Source organism: Vidua chalybeata, chromosome 6 (genome assembly GCF_026979565.1).
Source record: "Vidua chalybeata isolate OUT-0048 chromosome 6, bVidCha1 merged haplotype, whole genome shotgun sequence".
In the NCBI taxonomy this organism is placed as follows: domain Eukaryota; kingdom Metazoa; phylum Chordata; class Aves; order Passeriformes; family Viduidae; genus Vidua; species Vidua chalybeata.
Window position 1 is genome coordinate 33,065,713 of NC_071535.1, and position 18,907 is coordinate 33,084,619.

The following is an 18,907-nucleotide window of genomic DNA, read 5'->3' on the forward strand; positions in this document are numbered from 1 at the left end:
TTCACCTGGCTACTGCAGTAAAAGACAAGAAAAGACTTCTATAAATAAATGAGAAACAAAAAGAGAATCTCCATCCTTTATTGGATATGAATGGGAAACAGTGACAAAGGATGAGGAAAAGGCAGAGGTACTCAATGCCTTCTTTGTTCAGTCTGATGGTAAAACCAGCTGTTCTCCAAGCAGCCAGCCCTCTGATCTGGAAGACATGGATGGGGAGCAGAATGAAGCCCCTATAAGCCAAGGGGAGATGCCACCTGCTTTGCCACCTAGACACACACAGGTCTGCAGGGCCAGGTGGGATCCACCCAAGGGTCCTGAGGGAGCTGTCGGAAGAGCTCACTGAGCCACTGCCCATCAGTTACCTGCAGCCCTGGTCACCCGGGGAGGTCCCAGGTGATGGGAACCTGGCAAACGTGGCACCATCTACTGGGGCCAGAGGAGGACCTGGGAACTACAGGCCTGTCACCCTGACCTTGGTGCTGGGGAAGCCCATGGAGCAGACTATCCTGAGCACCATCACGCAACACATGCAGGACAGCCAGGGGACCAGGCCCACACAGCATGGGTTTGTGAAAGGCAGGCCCTGCTTAACCATCCTCATCTCCTTCTATGACAAGTGACCTGCTCAGTGGATGAGTAGAAGGCTGCTTTTTCAATCCTAAACAATTCTAGGACTAACAAACAATTCATCTATCTGACTCACAAGTAACTGTAAGAAAAAAACAACAGGACATGTATATTCACTTTACCAAAGGTTTTCACAAAATTTTCCTAACAGCAGGAGAATACCATGAGATAGGAATGCTGAGATTTAATCCATGTATCTATTCTAGTATCCATAGCTTCTTTTCCATTTAGAGCTATCTGGTCTGGTCCACTGCATTTATGATTAATTTTTCTATCTTAAACACATGACAACAGAACTAAGGATTAACTTTTGATGACCCATATAATGATAACCCATCATTTTGACTTGCATTTTTATTCCTATGATTCTTATGTACTGTTTTTTCCAATGGATCTTTTTCCCTTTATAAAGATAAATAAAAGAAAAAAATTGTCAATGGAACCAGCACACCCCATGATGTGGAACTGTCTGACTTGGTGGCTCAGGAATGTAACCTGTGATACCCTTGAGACCAAGAAGTGTTGTAGCCTAACTACTGGGCACAAAGATAAGCAGCACTTTTCATATTGTTGTCCATGCATTTCTTACCCATGATGGGAATCGGTGCAGCGGTGGTGTGGGAGGTTTACATCCCGGGTCAAGTGTGCCAGACTCAGATCTCACAGCTTCTCTTTGCTCTGCAGGTAAGTGGTACATTCCCTCACACGTTCCAGCTTCTCCCCTCAGCAGGCCACATTCTGTTTCCATCTTCTCCATTACTCCATCATCATCAATATCTGTCTCCTCCACATGCCCACGGCCAACTGGAGGGTCTGTTATGGGCTGGAAAGTGCTAGTCTCGAAGTGCATTACACGATGGAAAGAATTAGCCCCTGACTGTGGTTGGCTGTGATGTCTCTTGGCTAGCTGGATACTGTCTCTTGGTGTATTGGGTGTTCGTATTTTTGGAAATGTCATACTACTCCCAAAGCTGCACTCCCTCCCTGGAAAGAAGGAATGTGCTGTAACAGTTGATGTTGACACAATCAGAGGTGGCTCAGCAGTTTGGAGATGGCCCTCAAGCATGCTCATTATTTCTGCTGAGGAAGAGGAGTCCAGCTGGTGGGAATGGAATCTAGCACTCAGATCATCAGAGAAGTGGGTGCTATCCAAACCCACTTGTTGCAACGTGCTCAAAGTGCTACAGTTTCCTTCCAAAGATGACTGGAAGGTCAAAGCCTCAAGAATTCTTGTGGTCTCAGCTGGAGGGTCCAGTGATACGGGACCAGAGCACCCTAAACCGTGTTCAGAACTTAGAGTTGGAAATACATTTTTCTCTGTGGAGAGATTCCAGCTTGATTGGTCAGATATGAGCTTCAGCATGCTCTGAGAAAGCAGAGATTTATCCTCTCCATTCTCAGTAAAGGTGTCATTGGCAAGGACTATGTTTGCTGAAGAGAGGACATGTTTGGAAGGTCCTGTCTGACACACCTCTCTGAAACCAGGTGCAAGGAGCACAGATTTCTTCTCTGTCTTCTCAGCAAAAGAGGCCTGTGATGCCTGGGGCTTCAGGGAATCACAGCTCCAAAGAGACTCAAAGGGAGGAATGCTGCTTATATCTACAAGGAAGGAGAACATATGGTTAAGGCATTCAAACACTTTGATGTCTTCAGTGTTGCTTCCTAATGTACATTCAGTTGTATTTCAATAGCATCCTGGCCTGTTTAGGACTATACAGAACAGAAGTTTATAGTTTAGGACTATACAGAACAGATGGCTGGGCACAGTTGTAACTATAGTACTATACATTTATAATTGGGAATAGTTCAGAAGATATGAATAGGAAATGATTAATCACTGTTTCTGACAAAAGTGAAATTAAGGGGCTCCTAATGAAATTAGGCAGCACATTTGAAATTTACTAAAGGAAGTTTTTTTTTCCCAGATGAAAAAGCAACCACAACGCTGCAGACAGGCCAGAAAAACTAATGTATCAGTAGTACAGGAGTTCTGGCCAAGGAACTTCCTAAACTACTGACAGCAGAAGCTGGAAGTGTATATGGAAAGAAGGACAGCTTTACTTGCATTATTTTGTATGGTCCTTCCTGGAATGTGAACAGCCAACCAGGAGATGGGATACTGGCCTAGGCAAGCTTTCTAGTCTAATGCAATATAGGAGTTTTTATTCTTATCTATATATTATGCCTCCTCTCTTAAAAAATGAGAAGGAAGTGCACCTATCCACACAACACTTTGTCAAATACATCAAAGTGACCAGAACACTGCTTAGCATAGGTTTTGCCTTTAGTGAACCTACAGTGATTTAACTCATCAAATAATCTGGTATGATATCATGCATTCCCAGGGGCTAGATGGGGCTTCCAGTAAAGATATGGAGACCTTCTTAAACATCACAGCAACTGGGGAGTTTACTCACTTTTCAAGAATTTCCCTAGAGCTTTTTGTTATCCTTTTGTGATATATGACCCACATAGTGCTTTATGTCATGAAGTTCTATAATAGTTACTCATACGGTTTTGCTGTAAAAGCTTCCCTTTTTTAGTTCTTTCCCTGCCCTTTCAGTTGCTATGTTAGAGGATGACATAAAAGATAGATACTAGATTACCCGATTGTCCTTTCTATTTAGTACTTACACTTTACATGTATACTTTCTTCCTTTCCATAATTATTAAAGATTATCTCAGTTCTACAATTTCCACCAAATGGCAGCTTTAGAATATAAGAAAGTGGGGGTAAAACTTGGAATGGCAGAGGATGTTTGATTGACCTTGGCATTTATATTTATTTCAGCCTGACTGAAAAAGAACCAAATTATTAGATGCTTTGGAAATTGCAAAATATGGGCGAGCGTGACTCTGCACAGCTATTGCTGAAAATGCTGCCTGAACATCAAATTCTATGGGTATTGCTCAACCACCCGTGGGATTTACAAGGAAATAGAAACAAAATGAAGACACAAAGTTACAGAGGGAAGAGCAAACAGAAGAATAAATTACTGTTGACAGCTGAGAGGATGAAACCAGCTCTTGGAAACAGCTGAGAAAAAGACAATCATGAGAGCATGACCTTGGCACTTAATCCACAAGGAACTGAATGTTAGCAAAGCTACACATAACAATGGCACACACAAATCCTGGCATATATTTTATCCTGACACTAAGGTAAATCATTAGTGAAGACTGAAAAGACACCATTCATTTTAAATATTACTGGTATTTCTGCAGCTTCCTAGATGTGACAGGAGATTAAGAAGAAGCTGTTACTATTAGCACAGCAAGAAAGAAGAGATTTGTCTCTCTGCAGAGGCCTATGACTTCAGCAAACTGATACTAGTGAGGGATAAGAGGAGAGAGCAGTGCTGTTTACTGCCCAGAGAGCTGGGATCCAGGGCACACTTAATACCAGACTATTAACGCAGCTTACCAGGCATTTGCTTTTTGTGAACAGTCAGAGCCAGAGGGGATGAGAGAAACCCAGTCATAAAACATTTCACTAGAAATGTGGTGGGATTTAGAAGGAATTTTGCCCTATTCCCTTGCTGTGGCGTAATAGGATTGCCAGAAAGACTTCTGCAGGAAAGAAATGTCCCCTCCCTGCATGCCTAGTGAAGTTCTGGAAACTAGCTCATCTTACTGTGACCAAACCAAGCTCATTAAAAAATAAAAATTTTAAAAATAGTAAGAGATAGTTTCTTTTTCAAAGTATGTTACAACAAAAGTTGCTGAATTCAAGCCTGGAGACCAAAGTTTTCCATCCAGTGACCAAAGAACTGCAAAAACCCAAAATACCACACGGAGCTTTCTCCAACCCAACCTGGTGGCACAGAGGAACCCAGCTCCCAAAGGTAGACCAAAGAGCTGCTGCCTTGGCTCATTCAGTTACTCAGCTCACATGCCAGCAGAGGTTCTGTGGGGATGAGAATTCACACATGGAGATACACTGAAATACATCAGTGAATGGAGAGTTCTATTAGTATTTCAATGAATGCTTCCAACTCAGGAGCTTAGTGGCTTATTTTAATGGCAAATGCAGATTCTAAAAAAAAAAAAAAAAAAAAAAAGAGTCTACACTGAATTGTTGGTGGGAAAAAAAATTAAGAGTTAAGGCAGGTAAGCATGGTATTCCTGTCTTAAAAATGGACCCGACTATGGAACAGAGCAATTCTACTGCCTGCTGTCACAAGTTTTAATTTCTGACAAACTTAAGAATACAACCCAAGAATGCTGACTTCCACTCTTGTGGTGGTTACTAGGCTACAGTGCCAGCTGAACACATTTACCTTGCGATGTATCCTGAAGAGCTTCAATTTGCTCCATCAGTCTCTGATTACAGTTTTTCAGGTGGTAATTTTCTAGCTCAAGCTATAAAAGAAGAATAATAAAAAAAGAAACATAATGCAAAATTGTGAGCACATGTGATCCACTACACAGAACATGCCTTCATCTTTATTACTTTCAAGTTTCTTAACAAGGGGAAAAAAAAAGGTGAGTCTACCAGTCACCTTGAATCCTTTCAATCAGCAACATCACTAGACAACCTACTCAAAATATTTTGCTGTGCTTTCTCAAACAGCAAAATATTCTCTATATGAACTATTGGCACTTCTCAAATACATCTTTAAATTTACTTCCCTGCTATGGCTTATCATTTACTCCTGTTGCAGAAATAACACCCATGAAAGAGAGAATTGAAAGAACATTACCCAGAAGGAGTGTTTGTTCTATCTCACCCTGAATGTAGTAACAGAAGATTCCATGGATCCAGAGGACCAAAAAAAAAAGCAAAAACCAAACCAACCTTAAGGGTGCATTTACATTTCCAATTAGGGCATGAGAGATTCTTTGCAAATTTGCCATATGCCTTCACTTGAAGAGTCTCAGCATCCATTTTTAAACACAGCAATGGTACACCCAGACAGATTTTCCTCTTGAAGGAATCACCTGTGATTCTGGTGCTGTCTCGAGTAACCCATTGGCAACACAGATGCCAAGCTCTCCAACTGGCAGTGATCCACTTGTGCATGCTATGCACCTGGAATCAGCATCTGGCAAAACTTCATTGCCAGTAAAGACACAGTGTGAGTGTATGGTCCTGGATTCACAGCAGGCCACACCAAATTAAACCCTCTGCTTCTTCCTTTGTGCTGCACCAGTCAGTAACCTAAATGCACCTTAAGTTATCTCACACAGGGAAGAGAAGCAGCACAGCAGTTCAGTGGATTATCTAGGCAATCTAATGACATTACAAAGTCACATCATAACATAAGCAGTGCCCACAAAGAGTGCCTCTCCCAACTCCAATAAATTCCCTTTCTGTCATAAATTTGGAAATACATGTTTTTAACTTGGAATAAAAGACCAGGCTGCCCACCCCCAGCTGAAAATTACTACTCCATCTTTAAAACTGCATGCTTACCCACTGCTGTCTTTGTTTTTCTAGAGGATAGGACCAGATAGAGGCATAAATCCACAGGATGGATAGAACAGAGAGGTTAGAGACGAAAAATACTGGGAAATAGGAAAACAGCATTAGTCAGGGATGGTAAATTATAGAAGAGCAAAGGACATGTTTGTGTAAAAGGTGTTATGTCAGAAAGGAACAGAAACTGCATCCAGAGGAAAGAAGGAGAGGTAAAAGAAAGCTAGGTGAAAGCCACTTGTGACTAGTCAATCTTCAGAAACTGCTTTTGGGCACTGGTGACTTTACAGTCATTTATAGTTTGCTCAATAAAGTAAATAGCCCTTGGTAAGAGTGATGACCCCAGCCCTACAACTGAGTATGTGCAGGGACAAACAAGCAGAGTGCCCCTGTGGCAGACTGACTGTCCCCAGACTGTTGTCCTACATAGGAACCCTCTGGCAGTGCAGCCACTGTACTTATATGCCTTGAAAACCTGTCAGAAAACCAGAGACTTACCTCCCTGAGCTTAAATGTTACCCACTCTTTGATCTTGGCAGCTTTCTCTTGAACAATTTTGGCTTCCTCAGTCCTCAGCTGTTTCTGTGCCAAAAAACCAAAACCAAAATTCAATGCATTAGTAGAGTACAACTAAATGTTCTCAGTGAGTTACTGCATCAGGAGTGACTGAAACACAAAAGCTCCCATTCCAGACGTAAGATATAAGACTGCTACTTGGATACCATTTTTCAGCTGGCCTCTGAAAAAAATCAAGTTCTAATTTGTCTTACATGGTTCCTAGAGTTAAATCCAGAGGCTTGTTTCAAAAGTTTGTTGTGGAATAGCAAAATCCAGGTCAGGTAACAACTGTACCACAGTTTGAGTAGAGTCTGCAACTTTTACTGTTTCAGATGGTTTTGCAATGTTGCTGTTTGCAGTCGAGCATCTGTAGTGTTCCTCCAGCCTACACACACATTTTTGCCAAAGATTAAGCAGTGCCTATAACTGATTCATAACATATCAACCATTCCAAGCAAAAGGGATTCAGTTGCAGTAAGCATTAGTGTAGAGCAGAATTTTTCAAGGTGCATAAGATGCAAATACCAACAACATATTTAACACACACACACAATATTCTCATTGAGAAAGTAAATTTAAAAAAAAAAAAAGGTCCACAACCTGACCTTGAAAAACATCAAGATCTGCTAGGAGGATTTGAGGATTTCAGATGCTATAAGTGGTTCTATGTTTACATATCCATTAGAACAGGGTCTAGTCCACACAAAGGTGTTATGGCAATACTGTCGATTTGCACAATGACCATTGTTCCTCCAAGTAGCTGCTTGGGTAATATTGCTACATCATTTTTGCAGCTGTGTTTTCTCAGCTGTGTTTTTAACTTTTCTGAAAATTTCCTTTGAAAGATGCTGAATTAACACTATGATCATCTGAAGCTTCTGTTTTATCTTCTGTGTGGCTTCATCAGAAGCAACATCACTGAAAACTCTCCTATTTACATAATGATTTAAACAACTGCAAGAAAAAATCAGTTCCAGGAGCAACAGAGGGAAGAAGAGAGGAGGACAATATGCTGCAAGGTACATCAGCCCTGGTTTCTCCAATTAGGGGCAAAGATAATGCCTTCTGGTAGCAGTTGGTGGTTTCCCTGTTCTATTGTTTTTTTCTGAAGTTAAAAAAATACCAGTAATTATAATTATAAAAAAAAAAATCAGTCCTTCCCCCCAGTTTAAATTTTTCACACTGATAAATAGGCTCCACAAAATTCCCCACATTTTCACATCACTTTTAATCACCATATGCTATTTATTACTACAACTGCACATTTAAGGGCTCTTATTCAAGTATGTTTGCTGACTTTAAAATAGGCCCTAGCAACATTACAGGCAGCTATAACATTTGTAGTTGAGCATAATGAAATAAAAGTAATCAAATCAGATGCTTCAAGAATAAGATTTATTTATTTTATATTACTCTGTGTGCTCCTAATCATCAAGTCTCAACCTCTGCAGGAATTAGAATACTAGATGTGCCTACAGGTCTGAAATGATCTGGCACATATAGTAGGTCTACCATCTCTGAATGTCCATCACATGGGAGCTGGCTTTGAATCCCTAATGACCTGGACTTGTCCTAGAACACGGTCCAAGAGGTCAAAGATTCAGATTAGTACACTATATGGTGAAGTGCAATGTCAAGACTTTATTTAGGGTTCTAAAGCAGAACAGTGACACGATGACAGCATTGTCACCACACGCAGTAAGCCCTGGCTCTAAGCAGAACCAATTCACTCAGGCACAGCAGCCATAGATGCAGTTATTGTGCTTTAAGTTCCAAAAGCAATTAGAGATTCTTTGTGTCCCACACTATTGTGTGGCCCAGACATGATCTCAGTGTTCTCTTAATGATGCTCTGAACTCCATGGCTCTTCCGATCCTAGTGAAAACAAACAGGATGCCTTACAGGGACCCTTAGTAACCTTCTATCCCTGCCACCATCTCATCCCATTCTGAAATTAAACCAGTGACTCCGATAATGAGTATTTCTTGTCTGGAATTGCCAAGCTTTGGCTTTTATTTCTAGAAGCTCATTTTACCTCTTGTTGCTGGAACAAGATTTCTACTAACAGCCCTTGAAATAGGGGCAATTAGTTCAATGTAACTCAAATGGCCAAGTAATTTTTTTTTGCAAAATTTTACTTCTTTTTAAGTTATTTACTTAGAAACACATAAGAATACCTCATTCCTCATGTTATAAAAACCACAGGGCAAGGTCTTTAGTAGAACTGAAATACAAACCCTGCTGTAAATGTAGTCCCTTCCTTCCACCAACTGAAAAAGGAAGAGACTAAGAACTATCCATACTGAGAAACAGTTGCTCTTTTATAATGACATCTGACAAGACATGAACTATGCTAGAGGACTGCTGAAGACTGGGAAAAGACCCTTCCCAAGAAGCAGCATGAACAGAGTCAGAGATGGGCTAAAAATGGTTTTGCAAAGCAATCACTATGCCAAAAAGCCAGAGAAACATTGTGACCAGACTTTAGCATTATAATGTAGGGTCTCAGCCCTAACATAAGGAAGCCCTTTAGGCACATTGACTGATCTCCAATAATGAAGAGACATGGGCTGCTGAAGCTGAGTGGATGTTTTGTCTGAAAAGGAAAGAGAGGATCTTACACTGGGCTGGCATCATCTTATAGCTGATCTGGAGGCAACTGAGAGACTAACTTGTAATAAGACATAGTCCCGATCTTTGAAATATACATTTCAAAATCCCTCTAACTAATGAAACCTACAGGCCTCCCTGTAGAAAATATCCCTACCTGTTTTGCTAGCTGAGTCTCCAATTTGTTGATCAGATCGTCCTTTTCTTGCATTGTGCACATCAGCTCCTGGTATTTCTTGTGCAGGGTGCTGTCAGATTCACCAGTCTTCATATTGGCAAGTTTTATCTTCTCTTCCATAACTCTGACCTGTAATGGTAATCAGAAGGAAATTGAATAAACCTAAAAACCACCAAAACAAACCAATGTAAATCAAGGAACTGCTTGTGTATTGGTAAGAGAATGAAAATAAATGAGAATATTTGTGGGTTTCTATTTTTCAAGTCAGGAAAAGAAAAATAAAACATCAAAAACCACAACATCCTTTAGGTCACACTTAGTTTATATCCACATTTGTGGAAGGAACACTGTTCATTCATTTGTAATGCTGAAGCAGTAACAGATGCAAACTGAACCATAAACAGATAAATGCATCATGGGTTGTGAAATATTACAATCAAATTATTAATCAAAGACACCATACAGGCACCATAGTCTCCATACACATATGGACATAGTACATCCCACCTTTCTCCTTTGCAATATCATGGTCAGTTTTTTACCTCATTCACTACCAAGGTATATACCACAAACCCCTGGCCATTTGCTTCAGATTAAAATTTCTATAGGAAAATGTGCTACGGAGATCCTTCATCCTCCTATCCCCAGCTTAAGACATTGTTTTGGCAACTCCTGTCTTTCTGCCAAGTCTTTTCTCCAGACCTGCTAAGGAGTTACAATGTTTGATATTTCAAAAGATTTGCCTGTTTTTGAGCTCCTGCCAGTGCCAAGACTTCTTCATCTCAGCAAGAGATTATCTAGGCAATCTAATGACATTACAAAGTCACATCATAACATAAGTATGTAGTGCTCCTTCACTACAGACAAAGTTTCATTCCACTAAAATCCAGCGGCTACTGAAGCATTTCAGGTTTTTAGCAAATTTTTAAAATCTCTTTGCTTTCTTCAAAACCTTTGTCTTTCAATAATGCCACTCCATTTTATTATTACCTCATTCTATTACAATTAATTAGAAGACTTCATTTCTAAAGATGAATGGAATCCCTTCAATTTAACTCAAATGTACTATTGCAGCATTTGATGATGGGAAAATCTCTGGTTCCAACACACCTCAAATAAGCTAAATCTGCAAAGAAACCAACTCCAAATACCATAAATTTAGCATGAACTTAGAACCGGAAAGACAGAATGCAGGGAGCAATGTGAGCACTTCACAGAGTCTGTGCAAGAGGGTTAGTCATGCTCTGTTGAGCAGCCTACACTTCATACTTGCAGAAGCTGTGTTTTGTCCTCCTGTCTGCCTGTATTAGGCAGAGAAGCAAACTGCCTCTTCCTCATCCTGAATCAGAAAGGTAAGCGCCCAACATCTGAGCCAGAAAACTAAGCCTGCTGAGTTGGATGTGCTTTCATTAGAGTTTAGGGTGATTATAGTAAAAAGAAATGGCCCCTCCTTCCTGTCTGATGCCCAAATGCTGACTCTGTATTAGAGGCTCAGCGAGGGGACTGCAAACATGTGATTTCCTTAATTGAGGTTGGCAGCTACAGGGAGTCCATTGAATTAACAAATCCAAACCGCCAGACTCCTGGAGAGAAAGATAACAAGGGATTTTGCACTTGATCTGGAGCCCTCTCATTTGTTGGCTGCCTCTCATTCATGGTGAATGTACTCATTAGTGGAAGGGAATGGTCCTACCCTTATGCTGTCACTTCTTCAGGCTGTCAGGCAGCAATGTAGCATTTCTCTAGAAACACTTATTTCTGGATGTGGATAAGGCTGCTGGAAAAGCAAACATTGAGGGTTGCTAGTCTTTAGGACCTGCCAACATATGGCTACAGAACTGCTGGTGGCAGGTGAGTGAAGGCAAGCCTCATTTCTGCTGGTGGCAGGTGAGTGAAGGCAACCCTCATTTCTGCTACATCTTCCCAGCCAAGTTCTCCCTTTCTTGCCCATTCTTGGACCTGGTACTGACTTGTTCTCCATCCTGTCCCTTGCTGTCATTGCATCTGATCATATCCTGGGCACTCTGCTCCTGTCATTGAGGTGTCTGCTAGTATGAAACCTTCACTGGCCAGTGGCAATCACTGTATTTCCTGAAGGTGCTGTCACAGCTGTCACTTTTGCCTGTATTGTGTTACCTTTGCCTGTCTTGGTTGGGTGTGAACTTACTGATACCACTCTTGAGAAAACTCTTGCTCTTCACTGGTAGTTGCTGGTCTAGCATAGAAGCCAACAGCACGGTGTCAAGACATAGCATCTTTCCTAGAATTAAGCTGGTCAGTAAAAAAATCAATTTGATGTCAATATCAAACTGGTGGGGAAAATTATGTTCTGCAGACAGAATACATTTCCAGGTACCCCAAGTTCTTGATTCCCATGTGATATGTCTCCCAGTGCTTATAACACTGCCTATTCAGTCCTTCACTTCTGAAATAATCTTTGACAGTCATTCTTGGCTGTGTGGCTTTTACTTCTGCCCTTCAACCCATGACTTAGTGCTCAGTCCTGCAGCTCTTGTCCACCTGGAGGGAGCTCATTCACTTCAAGCCTTCCCTTCAGCAGTGATCTGCAGCGATCCAAGAGCTCAAACCACCTAGCCCATTTTGGCTCTTGTTTCTATAATACTCCTTAGAATGCAGAATGTCTGCTTCTCAAAGGTCTACTATTCTTTATAGCCTGTTCACAAGCTGAAGTAAGCCTCTCTCCCCTTCTCCATTATTCAAGAGGCATAGAAGAACTAGTTTAGACAATATGCCTAATTTTTAGATGATTACAGTAATAGACAATGAATACAGCTCTTACTATTTTTCTCCATGGGCTCCTGAGCCAGAGCAGTAATTACTAAAAAGTCCAAAACAAGTGATAAGGGTGTGTCTGCAAAACCTACTTCTTTCACAGAACCTTCTCTACTTGTAGACAAGTCCTCACCAGTACTCTTAAGTATTTGTTTCCTGAGGACCTGCCAAGCAGCCTTATCTTTGCAATTTAATCCTAAGGTACAACATCCCCTTCCTTTTCCACAACCAAGCATGCCTATCATGGATGAGGGGATAAAGGCTATGAAGCTGACAAGAAGGTGTAAGGTGCTTGTTTTCACTTAGGGTTCAACATAGTCAGGCTCCTACTCACAGCTAAGACTCACAGACGGGGAAGTAGACCAGAAAATCCATTCACCACTGTAAATCAGTGTTTCTCTAGCAGGGCATAGCACTGCAGATTGCTGTCTGTATGCTAGACTGGAAGGAATTTAGAGTGAGTTAACTGCTGGACTTGTACCAGAGTCACCATTAAAGAATCTCTTACCTGTTTCTCTGCATCCTCAGCTCTTTGCTCTGCTTCTATCACTCTCTGTTCCAATTCCTGCATCTTCAGAGAGAGAAAAGAAAGAAGAGGGGGAATGAAAGAAAATAAATTAGCAACACCTGGGAATTCATGTTTTACTCACCACTTGTGCAAGCTTACAGCTATTTGGCATAGTTTGAGTTAACTGGACAGCTTTGACCAGGAAAAAAAAAAGCCTTTGACCTTTTCCAGTCTTCTGCCCTACTTTGAATACACCGGAACCATTTTCTCATTAGTGAGCTTCATCATTCATTACATGGGTCAAAGGAACACTGCTGAAGTCTTGACCTCATCTCTACAATTCACACACCATGGACTGTCCCTGCAAGGAGCCTGTCTACAGCACACCATTCTTCCCCGATCTTATTTCAGCAAGGATTCACTCACAATGGTAAATAAAAATGAATATATCTTGGAAAGCTCACAGCAGGTTCTCTATGATGCCACATGATAACCACTGAATACTTTGCTTTGGCTTCAAAAGTATCATAGACTCATAACTGACAAGATTAACAATGATCTTAATTTTCCTGTGCTTCTTTTCTTTTTAAAGAGCTTTGCAAACTGACAATTATGTGATTCAACATTGCTGCTATCGAAGTCAAAGGACATTAAATTGAATTTTATCCTAAATGTTTATAAGTTACTTCATTCTCATAAAATTCAGATGTACCTGGGGTTCTTCTAATAATTTACCAGTACAGCCCTTTTTTTGGTGGGTGGTGGTTGGTTTGGAGGATTTTTTGGTGGGGTTTTTTCTTTTTTTTTTTTGCTTGTTGGTTTTGTTTTAAATTTTTCTTTAAACCTAGTATCTCATTTGATGTTTGCCAAGGTCATCTTCACCTGGCCTGCTTCGATGGGTCTCAGATTTAAGCCCAGCAATACGAAGTCAGTGACACTAAGTTTTACCCACCAAGTTGCAAATTTTGAGGAATGCTTCATGGAGTTTGCAGCACTTACTTATGTTTTACAATTGAAAGAATGACATAGAAGAATCTTCAGAAGATTAAAAGAATCATGTTTAAAGAAGAAAAACTATAAAGGGAACTAAGCTCCTTTTCTCTCCAATGCATTTTTGATAAAGCACTGGAGACAAGTATTCAGGTTGGTCACTAACAGGACCAAACCAATATATCTGAAAATAGACTTATTTCTCTTGGGTTATCACCCAGAATGGATGTGGCAGCATTCCCCTGTTTCCATTTGTCTTCCTTCATATGGCAGCAAGACAACTCTTGTTTCCATACATGCTCACTGATACAAGAGCAGACTGACCCCTACCAGCAAACGTATCAAAAGACACATACATGTAGACACCTCAGTAGTCATGTAACTATGAAAGCAATGACATAAACTAAAACCATGAAGATCAAAACCTGCTACATTTAGCATGATACCTCTCACATTTGCTTTTTCAGTGGAACAATCAAATACAACAGTCTCAGTAACTTAATAGCCAAATCAAGGATGCTTCTTTGGCAGAGGAACAGAGAGATGCCACAGAGGACTGCAGCCATACAAAGCTGCTCTGACCAAAGAGCCTTCCTGAAGACTTAGCTCAAGGAAATCTAACACGAATAGCAGTGGTCTGTGCTACACAAGTATGAGCCCCCTTCAGAATAGTGATGTACCCATGCATTTATCTATTGGTCTCTGGACAGTCATCACCACAGACAGGAAGCAGCAAAACATATTGGCAAAAGAAAGATGCTAAACGTAACTATTGGGGAGGAATAATATGCTTTGTGAAACAAAGAGTGTTTAAGACAGTGGTTTCAGAATCAATGGTCTCTCCTAGTTTTCTGATTAATTGACAGGGTCTACATTCACAGCACAGATGAAATTCTGGGCCTTTTTACCAAGCTGTCCTCTTAAACTAATAATTCAGACCTCCACAAGGTGAGCAATCTCCATGAAAGACTCAGGTTATTTTAAGAAGACAGCACTGTTCTGACTGAAGATCTCCTTGTCATCCCAAAACAGTTGCTTTGCATTGCTAGCAGTTATGGATCTTGATCAGGACAGAGAATCTATGTTGGAACCATTTCTGATCACTAAAAAGTTATGAAACTTGTGCAAGCAGGGTGACCTGGCTAAGTTCCAGCCAAATCAATTACTTTTGTCACCCTAATTCCCTCTGTAGCCTTAAATGAACTTGTATTTGCCTTAATTTCCTGTACTACATTGTTGAGTTGTCCTACTATGAACTGTTAAATAACTGCTATGTTCCTCGCGTACATGAAGTCATTATTGCACTCATCCGCAGTGTCAGCACTCTCAGTGGAGCACATTCAGATTTAATACATACATGCTTGTAAGGCTCTTTCAAGTCCCTCAATGGATTAATAATAATGCTTGGTATTTACATGGGTCCTTTCATTCAAAATGCATTATAATTTGAAAAATACTACTAAGCAATGTGACCCAAGTCATACAAAAAAATTAATAACCAAGCCAAATGCACAGAACTCTTCTTTCAAACACTAGCCCAGACAGCTTGTATGGGAGAAACAGGACTAGTTGTATAGCCATGCTTGCATGAGACGAAAGATCCTTTTTCCAAATGTTCATTGTTTATTGAAATAAGACAGAAGCAGGTTAAGTTACCCAGATGGCCCTTCTAAAAACTGCAAAAGATCTTCCCACCAACCATTCACACAGGCTTTTCCTCTCCTGATGGCTCAGAAAAGGCTACATAAAATTGAGTGAAAAAAGTTCCTATACCTCTCAGCTTCATTTTTCTCCTGCTGTTCTGTTCCAGAGCTCACTCTTAACCAGGTCAACTTGCTGCTGAGGCAACGGCCTGCTATACCACTCACCAACAGAGGAGTATCCCTTTTCCTTGTGTGTGTACAAGAAAATCAGGGTGAAAACAACTGCCTGTTTCCAAAGCAATCCCTGCTAATGTCCACAAGGCAGGACACAGGGGTCTCATGCCCTGTGGGGTCCAGCAGGATGGCAGAGCTTTGTCTGGGATACCAGAGCTAAGGCTCTTCTGCCATGCCAACCCCCAGCCAGGCTCTGTGCAGCTCGGGCAGCTCTGTTCAATAGCTGAGACCAGGCTATCAATGTGGAAGTTCACATCATGTGAACTAGGGCATTGGCAGTTAAACCACTGGGTTTTAAATTCCCTATGTTCTGAACAGTGATCTAGATTATTCAATCTAAGCGGATTTTTAAAATCTCAAGTATTTAAACTGTTAGAGCACATTGTACTACCAGTGCCAGGCATGAGTGGTTGGGTTTTATGCGAGTTAAAATAGTAAAACCTGTCTTGAAATCATAAAATTAGTTATAAAGAATAATTTAAGATGTGGGGATCAGGTTTTCAAGCCCTTCAGTCACTTCCACATCCATAACCTAGCTGAGCAAGTGAGGAAGTATCACACCCTTGTTAACATTGTTCTTTACTTTCAACATCTAAAAGCATTTTTTAAAAGAATAATTTTCCTGTTACTGCAAACCACACTGGGAGGATGTCAAGACAATTTTTACCACAGGTTGGCACACAGCTTCAAACAGTGCAGACTTAATGTTTTTCCAAGATCATCCCCTCTCAATGCCCCAAAAAACCTTCATTGAAATGCAGGACTCTCCAGTAAATGTGAATCTCTTCTTTCTCATAATGAGGAAAAAAAAAAACTTAAAAGTCACAGTTGTTATAAAATCTGTGACAAAATCCCTGAAGCTGCCATCACTAGACATAAACCAAGCACCTCTTTCAGTTCTGCATCACTATCCACCTGAGGGCAAGAAGGATGCAGCACAGACAGGAGCCCCTGTTGCTGTGACTGCTGGGGTGTCCTGTGGTGACCGAGGAGAAGGAAAGGAAGGTCTCTGAGCAAGTCATTACGGACCAGCTGGGAACCTGAGGCCCAGGACACTTCCAAAGAGAAGTGTTCAGCATAAGCACTGTGTGTCTGAGTCCACCTGCAGCAGGAGAACCTGCTGGAGTTGCCTCATGGTTCCTGCTGAGGCTCTCCCCTTCCCACATGACATTTGGAATTAGAAATTGCAAACCTGTTAGCTCTTTGACCCTTCAAGTGAAGCTACAACAGCACTGTACAAGTAGTTACAGAATAACCTGATCACTGAACCAAGCTACTCCTTAATCTTAGCAAAGGGAACATCACTTTGACTAAAAGGCTGGATAAATGATAGCCAGGCCCTTGAAGCAGATGAAAAATTAATTCTCTGCTATGACCCACAAACTTCCCTAAAGAGATAGTCAAAATATATCTGGCAAGTCTGTTCTCCAGTAAGGAAGTCTGGTAGGTGGGCTTGTCTCACGTGTGGGTAATCAGGAAGTTTCTCAAAGCAGAAATGAATAAAGCACAAGGACATAGATCTCATAATGCAGCAAACTTACAAATACTGCATATGAATACTGGTTGTCTTTACCAGACCTGTTCCACATCTATACATGATTTTTTTTTAATGTGCCTTTATCTAAATGGACTTTACAACCACTTTCAATGTTTTTCAAGGTAAGTAATCACCAAGGTCCATCTCAGAAACTAATTTGAAGAGATGAAGATGCTGCTCAGAATTGCACAAGTCCTTAAAATATGAAGGGTGGAAAAAATGTCTCATGCAGTATATGTCAATAGTGAAAATGTAATTACAGTGAAAGCAGGGATGAAAATTACACCACTCTCAAGTAGCTGTCATCTGGATGTTTTTACATCCAAAATCAACAAACAAGAATATACACATAGAAGTTACATAATACAGAATGCAGCAAAAGTGAGTTTAGAACATATCTGTCATTGGGTATAGGAAACTGCAGCCAGCTGCACAGATTTCAACTTCATTAGTAAAACTGTTTTCACTTTCCTATAGTAATTGAATATCTGAGTAATCTTGGACTGAACTGTAATAACATAAGCCACATTTTGAAAAAAAGAAGGAGCCACATGCAAACTACACATTTGGACTTGATACAAATTCAGTGAAAAAGCTTTAATTCTAATTGAAAACCAACACCATTTAAGGTTAAGAAAAACCACAAAAAGTCACACCATGACAAAAACAATCAAAAAAACCAAAACTCCAATAAAATCCTCAGATCTTTACCAGTTTTCTCCTCTAGAATGCAAACAAACTCACCCAAGGACACTTGAAAGACATTAGTAGGAGACGTCTCTAAAACCACACATGCCATGTAAGTTTCTAACATCCAGATCTCAAAATATCTGGCCTTGCACTTCAGCATCCCCAGAATGTTTTGACTGGATATGAAGTGTTATTCTAACACTATGGCAATACATGTATCCCTGTCTGAGCTTTTAACATTACAGCATAATTTGTACCCCTTCAAGCTTTTCTGTTGCCAGCCAAGTCATGATCCTGCTGTTCTTACCCAAAACATCCACATTTGCTCTGCTGTTGTCTCAGTCACTTCAGATATCCAGAATCGTGCTGGTACAGTGTTTTCCACTAGAGTCCAAATACCTGGTGATTTTGCAGCAAACAAGGCTCATTCTTATTATGCCACTTTACACCACTATGACAGGCACATCTCTGCATCTCAACTGATAAAGCAGAGAGCAAAGATGTACTGTAATCAAGGAAGAAATCCTCACTGCAAGTTAACAGATATATTGGATAGCTTGGCATTTACAGATTTTTTGCTTTCGTGCCATAACTCATTGCAAAGTAGAAGTCACCTCTGCCTCACCTTTTCAGCTAACAGCTCTCGGATCTTGCTTGCCTGCAAGCGGAATTTGAAGAGCTGGGATTCCAACACAAGGCATCGCTTTTGCCAGTCCATACAGCTGCCATTCTCCACTGTGAGTTCTGCCATTGTGATGTTAATCATCCATTTAGGATGTTGTCTGAGGTTCTCTAAAAATCCTACAGAATAGAAGGGGGAAAAAAAGTATGCATTTTAGTAGGACAAACTTATCACCTCTGTGCCTAGTTTTCCTTGGTCCCTCTTACAGGACTGGTAACAAAGGCCATTTCTTCTCCAAGCAGAAGATGAAGTGGTACTATCCTGAATCACTGATATTGCCTTCTGCCAGAAGTCACTCTTAATGGATAAACGTTTACCTTTAGAATGAGTAAATAATTTACTAATGCATTATACCGTATATTCCAGAAACAACCTTACTGCCACCCTTACAGTCTTGCTCAGCCTCTACCCAGAGATTAGGAGTATTTTTTACTCCTG

The 18,907-nt window shown here is 40.7% G+C and overlaps 1 protein-coding gene across 1 annotated transcript in view; it reads right to left on the minus strand.

Annotated features, from left to right (window-relative positions):
• PLEKHH1 (pleckstrin homology, MyTH4 and FERM domain containing H1) overlaps positions 1-18,566 on the minus strand; it is a 45,248-nt gene extending 26,682 nt beyond the window's left edge. Inside the window, exons 1-6 of the mRNA XM_053944447.1 lie at positions 18,413-18,566; positions 12,694-12,756; positions 9,372-9,521; positions 6,545-6,628; positions 4,908-4,989; positions 1,217-2,226 (exon numbers count right to left, since the gene is read on the minus strand). Of these exons, the coding sequence (XP_053800422.1) occupies positions 1,217-2,226; positions 4,908-4,989; positions 6,545-6,628; positions 9,372-9,521; positions 12,694-12,756; positions 18,413-18,553 (1,530 nt within the window). The 5' untranslated portion in view covers positions 18,554-18,566. The remainder of the gene's footprint in view (positions 1-1,216; positions 2,227-4,907; positions 4,990-6,544; positions 6,629-9,371; positions 9,522-12,693; positions 12,757-18,412) is intronic.
• Between the last annotated feature and the right edge of the window lie 341 nt (positions 18,567-18,907).